Genomic DNA, 14,656 nt, shown 5'->3' with positions numbered 1-14,656 from the left:
AGAGTGCTACATAAATATTCTGAAAAATCTTCCATGTCGATTGCATATGGCTTTGGATACCTACGAATCTTTCCCTTTTCTAATGTCCATCTTCCCTAGCTCTGATACTTGCCTTTCTATTAGGCTCATGTGTTTGCTGGTGTTCACTATGGGGTTTGGCTCAGTGTGGAAGATTTTGACGTAAAAGAAAGCATTTTCAGAAAGCCGGTGATTAAAATTGGGAGTTAGTTTTAAAATAATTTTCAGTCTTAGATTTTGATCAGCTTTGGTTTATGAAGTACTGCTGATGTTTTTTCTAAGAAGATTGTTTGTGCTTTCATTCAGATGTAACAAATATTTCATGGCAAGTTTATCATATCTTTGTAGAAGTGCCAGTTTCAAATTCACAAACTCCTGAGATGCCAAACCCTCTAACTGCACATACAGATATTTGGGGGAGTCAGAGCGTGGCTTTGCCGTGTGCCTGGGACTCTTAGTTACAAGTATGAGCTTAAGAACAGATTCAAATCTCTGCTCCTGCAGCACTTTACCCTCGTGGTAAAAGTTTCTGATTTAGTAGTGTGTGGGAGAATCAAGTTTATCAGTTTGCATCAGTACTAAGAATAGAATGTGATCCTGGACAACTTGAAAATAAGTCCTAATTTTGTTTAAATGTTCCTTAATCTGGGTAAAACCTTCAGAAAACAGTTTCCACTATGTGTTGATAGTATAATTTGGAACTAAGTAGCACTGTTTTCTCTGAACACTTAATATAGCTTAGATATCTGAAGAGAATTTTAATCCTTTTTTGCTCCTGAGGGGAAGGGGGGCAGGAATGAAATAGCAAGGTGAAAGCGTGCTTTTCCCACTGACCAGGTGGTTGCCTCAATACCCAGTGAAAGTTTAATTTGAAAAACAAAGCAAAGTTGGATTCCTGTAACAAAGTGTCATGTGCTGATAAGGGGGCAGACAGCAGCACAGGAGTGAATTTCAACTTCGTAAAATCCTGCTTTCCACCTGTGAAATAATCTTGGTAACTGCTAACGTCTCAACTATGAGAAATATAACTGTTATCAGTGGTGTTCATGTTGTTACTGGCTTCTTAAATTTCAGTGAGTATTTTAGCAGTCTGGGAGGTGGCAAAATCCTTTACTAAAGAGATGGAAAAGTGTGACTATTTTAAAATATCACATATTTCAATTTCTCTCAAAAACAAAGAAATCAAAAAATACCTGTTTTACATTTGACTTGATTTTTCAATTCAGAATAGAAATGCACTGAAGAAAAACACTTACAAGCCATGTAGGGAAGTATATACATGTTATTCAGTCATTTCAAATGTGTTGAAAATGTTCACTGTTGCCTTTGGAATTTAGTCAAATATTTCTACTGTATGGAAAACCCAAGAGAATGTGAAGTATATTTTCGTTTTGACACAAAAGGGCTACATATTTACCTTCCTACACACTCAAACGAAGTGTTTGCCTTTCAGATAGTTGTGGTGGTCCCTGGAAAGAAACAAGAAAATAAGATTTAGATTGAGACATGGTTCTTCCTTTTGAACTGTAAATAGTGCAGATTGCTTGTAGTCCTACTGATGCTTTTATTCAGATTTATTCATGGAGGTTTTGCCTCATTATGTTTTATCAATGATTCAGTTCCTTTAATGATCCACAACAGGAATATCTCCACTAAATGCTTATGTTTTTCCATTGCTTGAATAATTGCACTGTAACTTCTGATGTTTCTGTCTCCAATTCTGTCCTACAGCTGACGTCAATGTGGATGTATGCAAACCTTTGAAAGCAAATCTGAGTTTTGTCAAACTTGATCAACTAAAAGAGTTTTTGAAGAAAATTATGACCACAAATGATAACAAGTCTGGGAAGGAGACTGCTCCTTCAACTGGTACTCATCCAGATGAGGCTGTCACTCCAGGAGCCAAACACTCCAGTACAAAGGACTCACAACCTGCAGTGTACACCAGTGCTGCACAGAAAGTTTCAGTACAAGAAAACCTGTGGCAAGCTCTTTCATGCTTCCAGAAAATTTCCATTCACACCGTCCAAATGGTTGTCTCTATGGAAACCGTCCCACATCCAAGTAAACCTTGTTTGTTAGCCTCTTTGTCAAGCCTCAGCGGAAGCCTGAATATTAAAGGTGGTCATAAAACTGCAGGTAAGAGGTTTTGATCATTAGAAGTGCTGCTGATTTGCTCGAGTGATAGTCCAGCACCCATTTGTTAGTGGAACTCCTCTAGCTAGCCTGGTGAGGCCACGGCAGAAAATAGCAAATCCACAATGGGGTCCATTACTGGAGTTCTCCTTGCAGTGAGGTAGCACCCAAGAGTGTGTAATTTTGTAGCTTATAAACCCTCAATTGTAATAACGAATTCATTGACAGAATTCTGGATGGAATAACAGTTGCGAGAGCTGGGATTCTGGTAATGCAGCACGCACTTCAAAGAGCAACGTTTTGACAGTTTTCACTCAATAACTACTTTTTCTTGTTAGGACGCAATAGTTCAGAGTCCTGACATATGCTACTATGTAAATACTCGGTCCTACAGTTATTCTGTTCCAGGCTTATAAAGTTTTATATTGTTACATATTTCCTCTGCACAGCTGAGAGGCTTACAAAGAAAATGAAGGTGCCAGTCCCAATGGCTGCTTTCATTGTTCCAATAATGTGAATGCCAGGTCCTCGTTTAAAATGAAGACATTTTGAATATCTTCATAAATTGTTTTATTAGTCTTTTAGTGTAATTAACAAGACGGTACATTTGCATGATCTGGAGATGAGCCAGGTGGTGGTATTTGGCGGAGCTGCTCAAGCGATAAAACGGTCCGTAGCTGAGAGCAGCGAGTGCTAGGCCAAGCTAGGTGGTGATTTATTTCTTTTTCATCAGAAATATTTCTCCTCAGGCCAGCAAGTTTCAGTGCTTCTTTATTGTTTTAAAAGTTAAAAATGAAAAATTTAAGGTTCAGAAGACATGAAAGCCTGCGAAAGTGCTGGAGCCTGAAACTCCTGATTTATCCATAAATAAACAGCAGTGCAGGCAGGAGCGGTGACTGCATTCCCACGCTTTTCCAATCATATCGCAATCCTGGCATAGAAAGCGCAGCAACGGAGTAAGGGGTCTTTTTAATATCCTTTAAATAGTTCTCGTTTTCTTTGTGTGTTATAATCCTCTTTCTTTCCATCACTTCCCCTCTATCATTTATACATTATCCATCCCATGGTACATTATGGTGTCCGCAGCAAGCTTCAATATATCAAAGCCGAGCCTGTTCTGTCACTGCACTGTAAAGCAATTTGGCAGACTCAGCAGATGTGTCACTTACCCTGGAATTCTTCATCCTCCCAGAAGGAGGACTTACCTTGCTGTGTGCGTTAAGGCCTCAGAAACACTCTGCTGCAAAGCTCTCTGCCTTAATTTTGCTGATAGCCTGAGGAAACAAGTCTTTATCTTTCATGTCGCAATCCTCAGCGTGTTTGTCTTAGCATGCAGTCTTAAATACAGCAGTATTGGTGCTGAATAAATGAAAATGGAAATCAGGTTTTCTACATAAAGAACAGCTATAACCAGACATAAGTGGGACCTCAAAAGACTCTCTTCACATTTTATGCAACTAAAATTGATTTATCTTTACAAAAATATAAGTGCTTATGCATGATACTTTGCATGCAGGTGTGGCTGTGTTAGCAGAGGTTCTCTTACAAAAAATACAAAGTGTACAAAAGATACACTTTGGCAAAGCTGATGGAAACCATCCAAAACATTTTAATAATGAACTGTTTGGATTTTTATATAAAATTATCAGCTTGCAATTAAAGTTCTGATAGGAACCGAAGTGAAAAAAATACAGTTGCAGGAAACAGTGTTAAATTATCCTACATGGGGGAAACAGCATTATGATCTTATGTTGAATTACTTAAAAGAATGCCAGAGTTACAAACTGGATTTGCTTTATTATTGCAAGGAAATTATGCAAGTTAACTCAATCTAAAAAAAAAAAAAAAACAAAACACAAAAAACAAAGTGTGGTAGCAGTGTCTTGGGAGCAGGGAGCACTGAAATATGTCAGTTCTTCACTACTTTTCCTCTTAAAGAACATTTTATAGATGCACCTTTTGAGCTGAATGGGCTTCGTGTCAGACTTTGTTACAGAACGAAACTAATACACAAATGCTTCACTGTGTCTTTGATTTTACAGTCAAATAACTATTGTGACCATCTGCAGCAGCTGCATTTTACGAATTATTTGCTGAACCAAACTAAGCGCAATGACAAAAAGTAGTCATCTCAGATGTACTGTTAAAACAGAGAAAGAAAAAGGAGCGTTGCTTGCCTTTAGTACAGTATGGCCATCTGCTGTACAGATGTTATTATATAGAATGACTTCAGATACCATAATTGTAGAAAATTTTCATTAAAACCTCAACAATTTGCACTTGTTTACTTGAATCTGCATAACTCCCCAGTGAGACAACACAATACGCTTGGGGTTTCTTTGGTTCTCACTAGCTTTCTCTTTGATCCTTTTTGATGTGCTGACTTTAATAAACATAGTTAAAAACACTGTTCAAAAACATCATGGAAAAAACTACAAAGGAACAATTACAGCAGTAGAAACTACTCTAATCCTTTACTTACGCAAGCTATTTTTAGTGAAATATGTTTTTTTACACATTTTATGTGGCAGTGTTTTATAAACAGTGTAAATGACCCCTTTTCCAGATGAGTTTTAATGCAGGAGAAGAAGTTGTTTTGTAAGGAATTCGATTTGCTAGGAATTATTTAGAAGGGGGGAAAAAAAAACCAACAAAACTCATACGAATGTATCGTCAGCATTTCTTCTCCCTTGTAAGTGGAAAACAAAAGTGCATGACCCCATGTAATGCTTGGATTCTAGCTGAAATTAAGAAAATAGCGTGCTGTATAGGGGTATTTTAATTATCGGTTTTCCCTCTAGATTTTCCTGGCGTATTCACAGAAGCTAAAGGCCTTCTCTTTTAATTCTTCTTTTCTTTTTTTTTCCTTCTTTATGAATGTTAGAATGTTGTGCTTTCTAAAAACCAGAGTGGCTAATTAGTTGAATTATGTCTTTCACTTCTAACAAATTGACGTATTGAACCCTCACATTACAGTTGGGCCAAATCGAAACACCTTCATTTCTACTTATCCTGCTGAACTGTTATTACAACCCCAAACCTTTAGTGTTTCAAGGGACTTCATTTTTTGGACTTTTTTCATGTTTTAATGCAGCAGTTACTTATAACAATGTAGTAAGTATTTCTGCTAGAATACTTATGCTTGCCTCTGCACTTACCCTGAATATTTAGGTTTTAGCAAAGTATTACTATTGTACAATGTCATGCAGTGTACTGGGGGAAAAAAAAATCCCTTTCCCCAAAAAAATGTTATTAATTTTACTTTGGAAAAGCCTGAAGGTATAAGGATTTTTTTCTGGTACCATTAACGGCAAGAGCTTAAGTCATATCAGTGTTAAATAACATAATTAATTGTAGTCATTTTAGGTTTTGTGGCTTAGAGTTACAAGTTAAAACTTGTGCCCATTTCATAGAAACAAGCAACAAACATTTAGTTCTCTTTTGACAGCTTGTTTGTACTGCTTATGAAAACCTCAAGTTTGAGAACTATCGTTAGACCTGGTTCAATGATTTTTGTCCTCTGAGGGATGTGGCTTCTTCTGGAAAGTGGCTGCAGCTCTCGAGGGTTGCAGCTTTGCAATTGCTTGGGATCTCGCTCGAGCTCTGTAGCTCACTATAGAAAGTCACACACTGTTTAAGTCCAAATCACTTTTAGTAATAAAAACTAGTAAAGAAAGCAATTCTACACATATGACTTACTGTTAGTTTAGGTTTGGTGTTGAAATTAGCACTACCTACCTGCTAGCAGAGCAGATAAATGAGAGAACTGGACAACTGTACCCTCCCCAGACAGCAAGAAGCTGCAGCTCTCGGAGGAGTCTAAATACACTCAGTCTGGACACAGAGGGAAGCCTTGCTGTGCAGTGCCTGAAGTTAAGGAGCTGTGTACATGAAGTGCTCCAAAGATCATAGAGTTCCCAGCCCTTTGTCCCATATGCAGATATATTTACTTTAGCATATAAAGAAGGGGAAAAAGTAAATGCAAGTTGAACATATGATAATTACAAGTATTTTTCTGCTAAGCATAGAAGAAATTACATACTTAAGATATTTTTCTGAAATATTAAAAAATAAATGGTGCTATTAATTGGTGGAGAACAAAGACCAGACTTCATTTTGGGGTTAACTGGCCCTCTTGAGAAAACTCTGCTAAGGCGTTGTCATAGCCTTTGGATGCTGCAGATATGCAACTTAGCCCATGGGGAAATAAAACATTAAATTAGATATGACTACCTAAAATAATATGCAGCAGTAACAAGCCATTTACAACACCCAGAAGACCTTTGTTACTTTTAGAAAGAAATATAAACTCTTTCCAACACTTGAACAATAGGAAATTAATTCTTTGTCAGTAAAAGTCAGAGGACAAACTAAATATTTAAATGGCCACTGAGGATTGAGGTGGAAGTGCAGCTTGTAGACAGCTATACAAATCACTAACAAACCTTAATGAATATTGGGTGTGGGCATCGGGGTCCTGTCAGATTTGACACCGTGTCCCAAGTAGCTTAAACCCAACACTCAAGAAAAGGTGGAGACCTCATCAGGTCTCTAACATCTGGGATTTTATTTGTCATTTTGGCATAGCCTGCAAGCGCAAAAGAAAGAGTAAAAGGGGATTATCTTGACAATGAAATGAGTTACTGAATCTTGTGATAATGAAAAGCAGAAGAATTCTAATTCCTTTCTATAGTCCCTGAGGTGGAGGTGCGTTTATAGTTCTGCAGAAGTATAATGTAGGAGGGAAGAACAGATGGCCTAAAATCCATGAAACAAGACACCACCTAATCCCAGGACTGAGTACCACTATTAATCCTGGTCAGATTCCCTACTGGTACTTCATAACAGGGTTCAGAATTGCTACTGAGGAACCAGCATGTTCACTTGGGGAAAAGAAGAAGAAAAAAAAGCCAAGAAAATTAGTTGTGGGTTGTTGATTGAAGCGCTGCTGTTGTGGAACTGCATTTATGGTTGAAATATCTTCACATGGTAAACTCCAACTGGAAATCAATTCAGAACATACGTGATTGCTCCTGTGCTCGCTTCTGCTTTTATTGTGAAAGTGATTGCGTATTTTTGAGACAGGGATTTCTTTTGTTACATGGATCCCAGTGCTTTATGTAGCAGCAGTAGGTTATTTTCACAGTACTCAGTTCTGCAGAATTCTCTAATACAGATCATGAATAGTGAGGTTTTCATTTTTACTTTTGATACTTTGTGCCATTACTTCTGCTCAATCCAGAGGACTTTTTGTGGGACGTTTTGCAGTGTGCCGTACAGAAAGCAGCAGTCAGTCGTTACTGTTTGGTCTTAAGGGCCAGCCCATGAGGTTGTTCGAATTGCAGGCATGCTGGCAGCACGTTTCTTCTTTTTCTGTGACAAGAGTATTTTTAATGGGATGAGATCACCAGCTTCTGACCCAGAGAAAGGGAGCAATTCCATAGGAACTCCAGGTGACTGTGGCTGTGCATTTCCACACTTGGCCTCGTGCTGGCTCTGTTATTCCTGCAGCTGTTATGAGTTGAGTCAGGGCACTGATGTGTCTGAAAACCAATGCAAGAGGAAAGTAGTGTCCAGCAAGATCACCTTCATCTGACAGGTCGTTTTAGTTCTCCAGAAGAGATTTAGTTAATAATCCACTGACCTCACTGGATTTCTCATTATATATTCTCATTCGTTTATATCTAAAGATAAAATATTCACAAGACAAGAAATAAGCATTACTCGTGTTGGTATAACTTTATTTCTGAAAGCTGGCTCGACAAATATAAAATGAACACTGTTTTCATTGTTCACCATTATTCATTTTTCTCCACTTAATTGGAATAAGATAGGACAGTGCAGCGCTTTGCACTTACATTAAAATTGTTGTATACCAAAAGCAGCCTTGAACAAAACTGAAAGTCCCTTTAGATTAGCACACCCTCTTTGACCAGACATCACATAATCCAAAACTACCAGATCAACAAGTGAATTGAGATTTTTCAGCTATTTAGTATTCAGTAGTGTAATGAGCATGATGTACCTGCCCAGTTATTCTTTAAGGGAGATGAGCTCATTCCAGATAGATAACCATCTTTGACTTCTCTTCTGATTCATCACTGACCTGAACTCCATTTGAACCTTGTTAGACACAAAACAAGCAGGATTCCTGGCTTGAGCTATAAAATATAATTAAGCCCTTTTGAAATGATGTGTAAAAGAACATAGCTTTACCCCCACTATAACCACCACCACCACCACAACCAATAAAGTTAAATCAAGCACTGCCTGTAATGGATTAAAATAATAAATGTTCCTGGATTTTAGTGTTTGAAGTATTTGAAGAAAACAGGCTCCCATCAGCCAGGACTGCTGAATGCAGGGGGACATTTATTAGTGACGAATTCAAGGGTTTGGCCTGCTTAAGATCATTACTTTCTGTTTACCGTGTGTTACACATCTCGTGTTTTTACAGAGCCCATATGTGTCCATATGCAATGCTGGACAACTCTCTTTTCACTGAAGAATAGTTAATTGGTAATGTGTAAATACTGTTCTCATGGGGAGAGTGAACTATCATAAGATTCAGCTCGACACTAATGAGAAATCCAGTGCGGTCAGTGGATTATTAACTAAATCTCTTCTGGAAAATTGTCCCTTACTACATGTCTCACCGTTTGTTTGCTACTACTGTTTCCAGGATTAACTAAATTGGCTGTTTCTTAAATTGACTGCAGTATTCCCCTTGTAATTGTTTTCATAGCTTTGTTAGCCTTCTTTTTTTTGTCAGAAGCCACTTCTTAGAGGATACCTACCAGCAAAGCAATGGAACTGTAGCACAACTACTCAATAGGTGGGGTATCTCAAGTTTTCTAAAGAGGAAAATAATTCATGTGGATAATTATATCTGATAGACATACGCTTATGAAATCATAGCTGCCTTAGTATCTGCAGCAATTGCAAAATAGCTACTAATTGCAAATATGAAGAATGAGTGTCCCAAAGCAAATATCACAGATCATTGCCTTTGTAATGTGTGACATTAAAGTAGAAGGTACTAAGGAGAGCTGCTTGCTCATTACCCTTCAGGAGCCAGATGGTGTCTCTGCCAACCATAGAGGGTACCATGGTTCTGCATTGGTGCAGACTCCATGACACACACGCACCTCTTCTGGTCTGAGCCCGCACCACTGGATCAGACTCAGTCATGGTGTTGCTCCTGAGCTGACTCGAACCAGGATAGGCAATTTTCTTCCCAGTGACAAGATTTTGTTTTCCAAAAGACTTTTCAAAATATCGCTTCTCCATAGTCCAGTGCAGTTTGTTCTATTTATTACACGTGGTTCCTTTTCCTTAAAACTCTTTTCCCATGTAGGAATTTCCAATTAAAATAATGCTCTGTGTTGTGTTAGGTGGCAGTGCTGTGAACCAAACAGGATTTACAGCTACCCAAGGAAGAGCAGTGCAGTGCATTACAAAAGAAAAAAAGTCCTCCTCCATTTCTGCTTGTTTTATTTGGAGTCGATTCAAATATCAGCAATTCAAAATGTAAAATAAAATGCTCGTAGTTAATATCTAAACACCTTCTCTGCCTTTGTCTGTGAACCGGGAAAAATAATAGAGCTCATTCTAAGCACCTTTTGTTGCCCAAGGGCTGTGAGATTGTTACTGTAAGCCGTGGTTGTTTCAGTGTATTCGGGGCATCCAGCGGGCCGCTCTGGGTTTCTGTGCATGCATCCAAAGAGATTTACACAGAGGGCAGTTTAACGTGGTGCCTCTCACTGATGGTAACTCCAATGTGTTTATATTGCGGCACTCAAATTCTATGAAGCATCTTTATATTACCATAAATTAAGTCTTTACTGACTGACAAAGAAGGCTGTTGATATCAAACCAAATGTCGTTTAGTAAATTTTCTTCATTATTCTCCTCTGATGACCTTAATTTCTGTGCAAGTGCCAGTTGTTTTTCAAACCCTACTACATTATTTTCAGCTGTATAAAAAATATCTGGATATACCTTTTGGGTGTATGTCATTACAAGGTAAGCTGTACTGAATCGGAGAGAAGCCCGACAGAAGCTGTACTTTGCTCAGTTAGAATGGCAGCATCTTGAGGTGCTGCTGTGGGTAAGGGTGGGGCCTGACAATGGAGGGTTTGCAGCATTCTTTAAACAGTGTCTAAAGCAAGTGCTTCATATTTATTAGTCTCTTGTAGGAGTATATTAAGAGTCATGAAACTATTTGTTTCTAGAAGTAAATTATTGCACGTACTGAAAAGTATGTTGGTGTTCATGAGCAATAATCCAAACAGAACAAGTTAACTTCTACATATCACAACAATCGTTTATGAAGATATATGACTTCTTTGTGATGCCATCTCAAGTTCACTTCAAATGGAGTCTTTGATTTAATCTGTTTAAACTGAAGTTACAGTTCTACAATAGAAGTTTGTGAGAGACACATGGAAGGACTGACTGCAAACAGTGCTTGGGAGGGAAAAAGCAGGAGAAATATTTTGCATCTTTGCCTTTCTGAGATGATTGTTTCAATCTTAGGAAGGCAACTTCATGCACCGAGCCTATGCTTTGAGTTTCAGGATGACATTCAGCAATGCTAAAATAAGCTCTGTTCCAGCACACACTGATATTTCTTCACTCCTTTCCCCTAGGATGTGAGATTATTTCTTTTCTTACGTCATCCTTCTCAGATTTCTGTCCTGGTTGGTGGTACACTGTGGAAGCTTTCCCTACACCCAAAGATTTCTTTGTTTGCTATTGCTTCTTAGGGGTTGTGCATCCACATCAGTCTTCATCTGTTTTCTTTAAACTTCATCAGGATGTTACTTTGTGCAAACTCATCTCAATGCTTTTTGCATTCATTTATTTATTTTATTTATTAGGAAAATAAATGCTCTTCTCTGAAAGAATGGTAAAGCACTGGAATGGGCTGCCTAGGGTGGTGCTTCAGTCACTATCCCTGGAAGTGTTCAAGAACTATTTAGATGTTGTACTAAGGGACATGGTCTGGTGGGGAGATATTGGTGATTGCTGGACATTTGGACTGGATGACCTTGGAGGTCTTTTCCAACCTTGGTGATTTTGTGATTCTATTTATTTTTTATTTTTTTTTTCATTAAGAGCACAGAAAATTCTATAGTAAGATTCACTTTGTTCTCCACAGTCCAGATAGGTAGAACTCCTGTGAAGAACAATGGTATCCGAGTGAGAAATGAAAACTCTCACTGGGTCTGTGAGCTTTACCTGAAATTTGTAGAACTCAGGCTGTGGAGGTGTTTGTGATGTGTGTTAGTTATTAGTGTATTAGAATTTACTAACTTCTTCTTAATCACATCTTCATTTCTGAGTGGTTTATATAGTGTTTGAGAAATGCTCTGAAGCATCAGGATTATGTGCTGAACGTTCAGTTTTGTAGTTAAGCTGTTGGATATTGTGTTTTCTTTGTACTTCATGGAGATGACTGCAGAAGCCTGCAAAACATAATCCTTCCAAGTGTAATCCCAGTGAAAGAAAACATAAATAAAACCTCTTGTATTCTGGCATTCCTTTTTCCCTTTTATTATTTCTGCAACTTGGCATATGCTCCAGTAAAAGTATAGAACATCTCTATATATTGCAGAATTGTGCATTAGTTGTTGAGAATTTCTTCTTTTTAAAACCAAAGCTTCATACTGTAATGCCTCTAAAAATAACCAGACTGAGCACAGCAGTTCCATAAGAACACCTTTTTCTTGGTGTAAGACTGTATATGAGGCTGATAGGTTCACCAGTTTTGCAGAATAAAGTTCAAAGTCACATCAAAAGGAGAGGCATCATGGAGTGCTGTTTGCATTCTTGTTTATCACTGGCGTTTGCTACATAAAAAACCCCTCTGAACAGTTTCTGACATGTATGCCTGCTACAGATAAGGCCAGGCCCAGGCATTCAGAAGCCTGCCTGAAAAGCCCAGTGGTGTCACCCCTTTACAGTTCATGAAAACAGTGATTGGCAAGAGGCAAGTGTTTGCTCTTACTAAACCTCGGACAACTCAACACTTACTCTTGTCATTAGTGATGTCTACCCAAGCTGAGTACAGTTCAGTGCCATTGCAGCTATTGGGAATGTGAACCACATTCTTAGTGGATGCTGGAGAAATAGGAAAAAATAAGAAACATAGTGTATTTTCTTCCATTGTATAAAGCATGTCTTGGTATTATGGAATCATATCGGCCAGGATACAGATGTTTTCCTCTGGATTCTCAAAGATTCATGAGAGATGTTTAACTGTATGTATTCAAAAAAGAGTTTTGAATTATTTTGAGGGTCTTTTCTACCAGCAAAGGTATGAATATATTAAATGAAACTGTCCTGTGACATAACTGTATGTAAGCATTAGGTGTTTTTCAGTCATTGGCCTTTTGTAAGTATTGAATTTCTTTAGAAAAGCAAGCCATGGGCATTATGAAGTATGGCAATATTCAATATTCACCTCCAAGCACCAGAAGAAAAAAAATTAACCCAGCCTTAGTAGTACTTCTCATGCAAATGTATTTAAGTATTAAAGAGTTACCTTGTTTTATTAAATTGTGATTGCAGTAACTTAAACTCACAAGATATGTGAAAATTCTGGGTGTTTCTTTCCAGAAAATGTTTGTCTTTAATATGAGGACATAAGGTCTATCACAAATCTTACCTGCCATTGTCTTTCTTTATGTTGTATAAAGCTGTGTAAACTGCAGATGGTTATGATGTGAAAAGTTTAGATTGTTTTTAGGTAAACACATGTTATATATTTTGAGTTACGGTAATTGCTTTGAATTATTTGAATTCAAACATTACCTTTATTCTCCCGCTAAGAGCTCCAAAGTCTACCAAAGCAATACTTTATAAGTAACCTGAACTAAAGCAAAGAGAATCATTCAAAATAGGTATTTCCTATCGGGTTAAAATATAATCAAGTGAAGCAGCTGTTCTTGTTCTTAGGACACTCTTTTGAAAAAAATGTCATAGTTTAATGAAAAAAATGTCTCTTCTCATAAACCTTAAAATACTCACACATGTAACAAGTCATAATGTTTTGGCGAATAGTCCTTAGTAAGGAATGTGCTTGAAACATACCTGCTCCATAACTGCAACACTGCATAAAGTATATGCAATAATGCTGGAAGAGCAAGCTGAAAAAAAAAAAGTCCCATGTTTTCTTGTCCAACTGTGATTCTCTTCCTTGGACCGGAGAGCAGTTGTCCACACAAATAATTCCATGGATGCAGTGGGCCTGCTTGTGTGAGAAGCTTCTAACCGGTGCGCATTCACAGTCTCAACCTAAAGCGAATCCAGACAACGATCATGAAAATTTGGGGAGGCTAACTACCAGCAGGATGAAGTCTCTGTCTCTCTTTTCAGGAATCCACGGCTCGTGTTTTGTCCTGGACATAAAAGATTTCCTGCTCAAAACAAGTCTCAAAGAAAGAACCAGGTCTCTGGTCGGCCCTTTTTGCTGCTCGGTTACAGTGGAAGCCAAGTGGTGTAAGCACAGCGGTGATCCTGGCCCAGAGCAATCTATTCCAAAAATGTACATTGATTTGAGAGGAGGACTGCTGCAGGTCTGTATGAGATGCTTATGCATCTGATATTGAACTTTACTGGCTTTGAGTGACAGAGATTTTACAAATAAATTGCACGGAAGCCCATAAAGCTTTGCAGATAACAGGAGCTAGTTTTGTTGGGGGTTTCTGATTGGTTGGTTTGAGTTTTTGATTTGTTTTTTTGTTTTTTATTTTTACCCTTTATCATGTCTTCTTTCATGTAAAACTGAGGATTGTAAAACTGTGTACAATGTTTTATGTTCTTGTCTTGTTGGTTTTTTTTTCCTTTGTTTTCTTTCATATACTGCTTAAGCTATGCGTTGTGGCTGTATGTGTGTGTTCCTCTAAAGTACTGGATCAAATTACTAACACTTAATATTAAGGACCTTGTTCTGATGTATGTGTTTGTCCGTCCGTGAGCTATGTGTCTGTAATGCCTCGGGGTAATCTTATGAAATGCATATCCTTTCTTTTTAAACTGACACAGATTTCTCAGGGGAGCAATTATAAACCGTTGTTTGTAGTAATTAAGACTCAGTTTTCCATGCTGTCCTCTCTCTTTTGGAAGTGCCCATAACTTGAAACCAGTCCAAGAAGCATGGGAGTTCTTGAAAGGAAACATAGATTCTGTGGGACTTAAACAAGTGGGCTTTAGACGTGTCTTGTTTTAATTATTTTTATTGTAGTATCTATACACACCAAATGTTTTAAAATAAATGTATAAATCGAGCATATAAAACACAAAAAGGAAACCTTGACATTTCGTTGTATAATTAGACCTTTTCCCAGAATCAACATCAGAAGTTTGTAAAACCACAGCAGATGGAATGGGGGTAATTGAGTAATACAAATTTAGTACATATAGTGTAATGAATAAAGAGAGTTTGTTTTTCTGCTTCTTTTTGATTTGTTGTTCGCAGGTTGGGTGACCACCTCTG

The 14,656-nt window shown here is 37.8% G+C and overlaps 1 protein-coding gene across 1 annotated transcript in view; it reads left to right on the top strand.

Moving 5' to 3' along the window:
• VPS13B (vacuolar protein sorting 13 homolog B) overlaps positions 1-14,656 on the top strand; it is a 404,032-nt gene that overhangs the window by 308,006 nt on the left and 81,370 nt on the right. The window contains exons 35-36 of the mRNA XM_072328758.1: positions 1,750-2,157; positions 13,537-13,736. Coding sequence (XP_072184859.1) covers positions 1,750-2,157; positions 13,537-13,736 — 608 coding nt within the window. The remainder of the gene's footprint in view (positions 1-1,749; positions 2,158-13,536; positions 13,737-14,656) is intronic.

Source organism: Excalfactoria chinensis, chromosome 2 (genome assembly GCF_039878825.1).
Source record: "Excalfactoria chinensis isolate bCotChi1 chromosome 2, bCotChi1.hap2, whole genome shotgun sequence".
Taxonomy (NCBI): domain Eukaryota; kingdom Metazoa; phylum Chordata; class Aves; order Galliformes; family Phasianidae; genus Excalfactoria; species Excalfactoria chinensis.
This window is presented reverse-complemented; position numbering and strand designations above follow the sequence as displayed.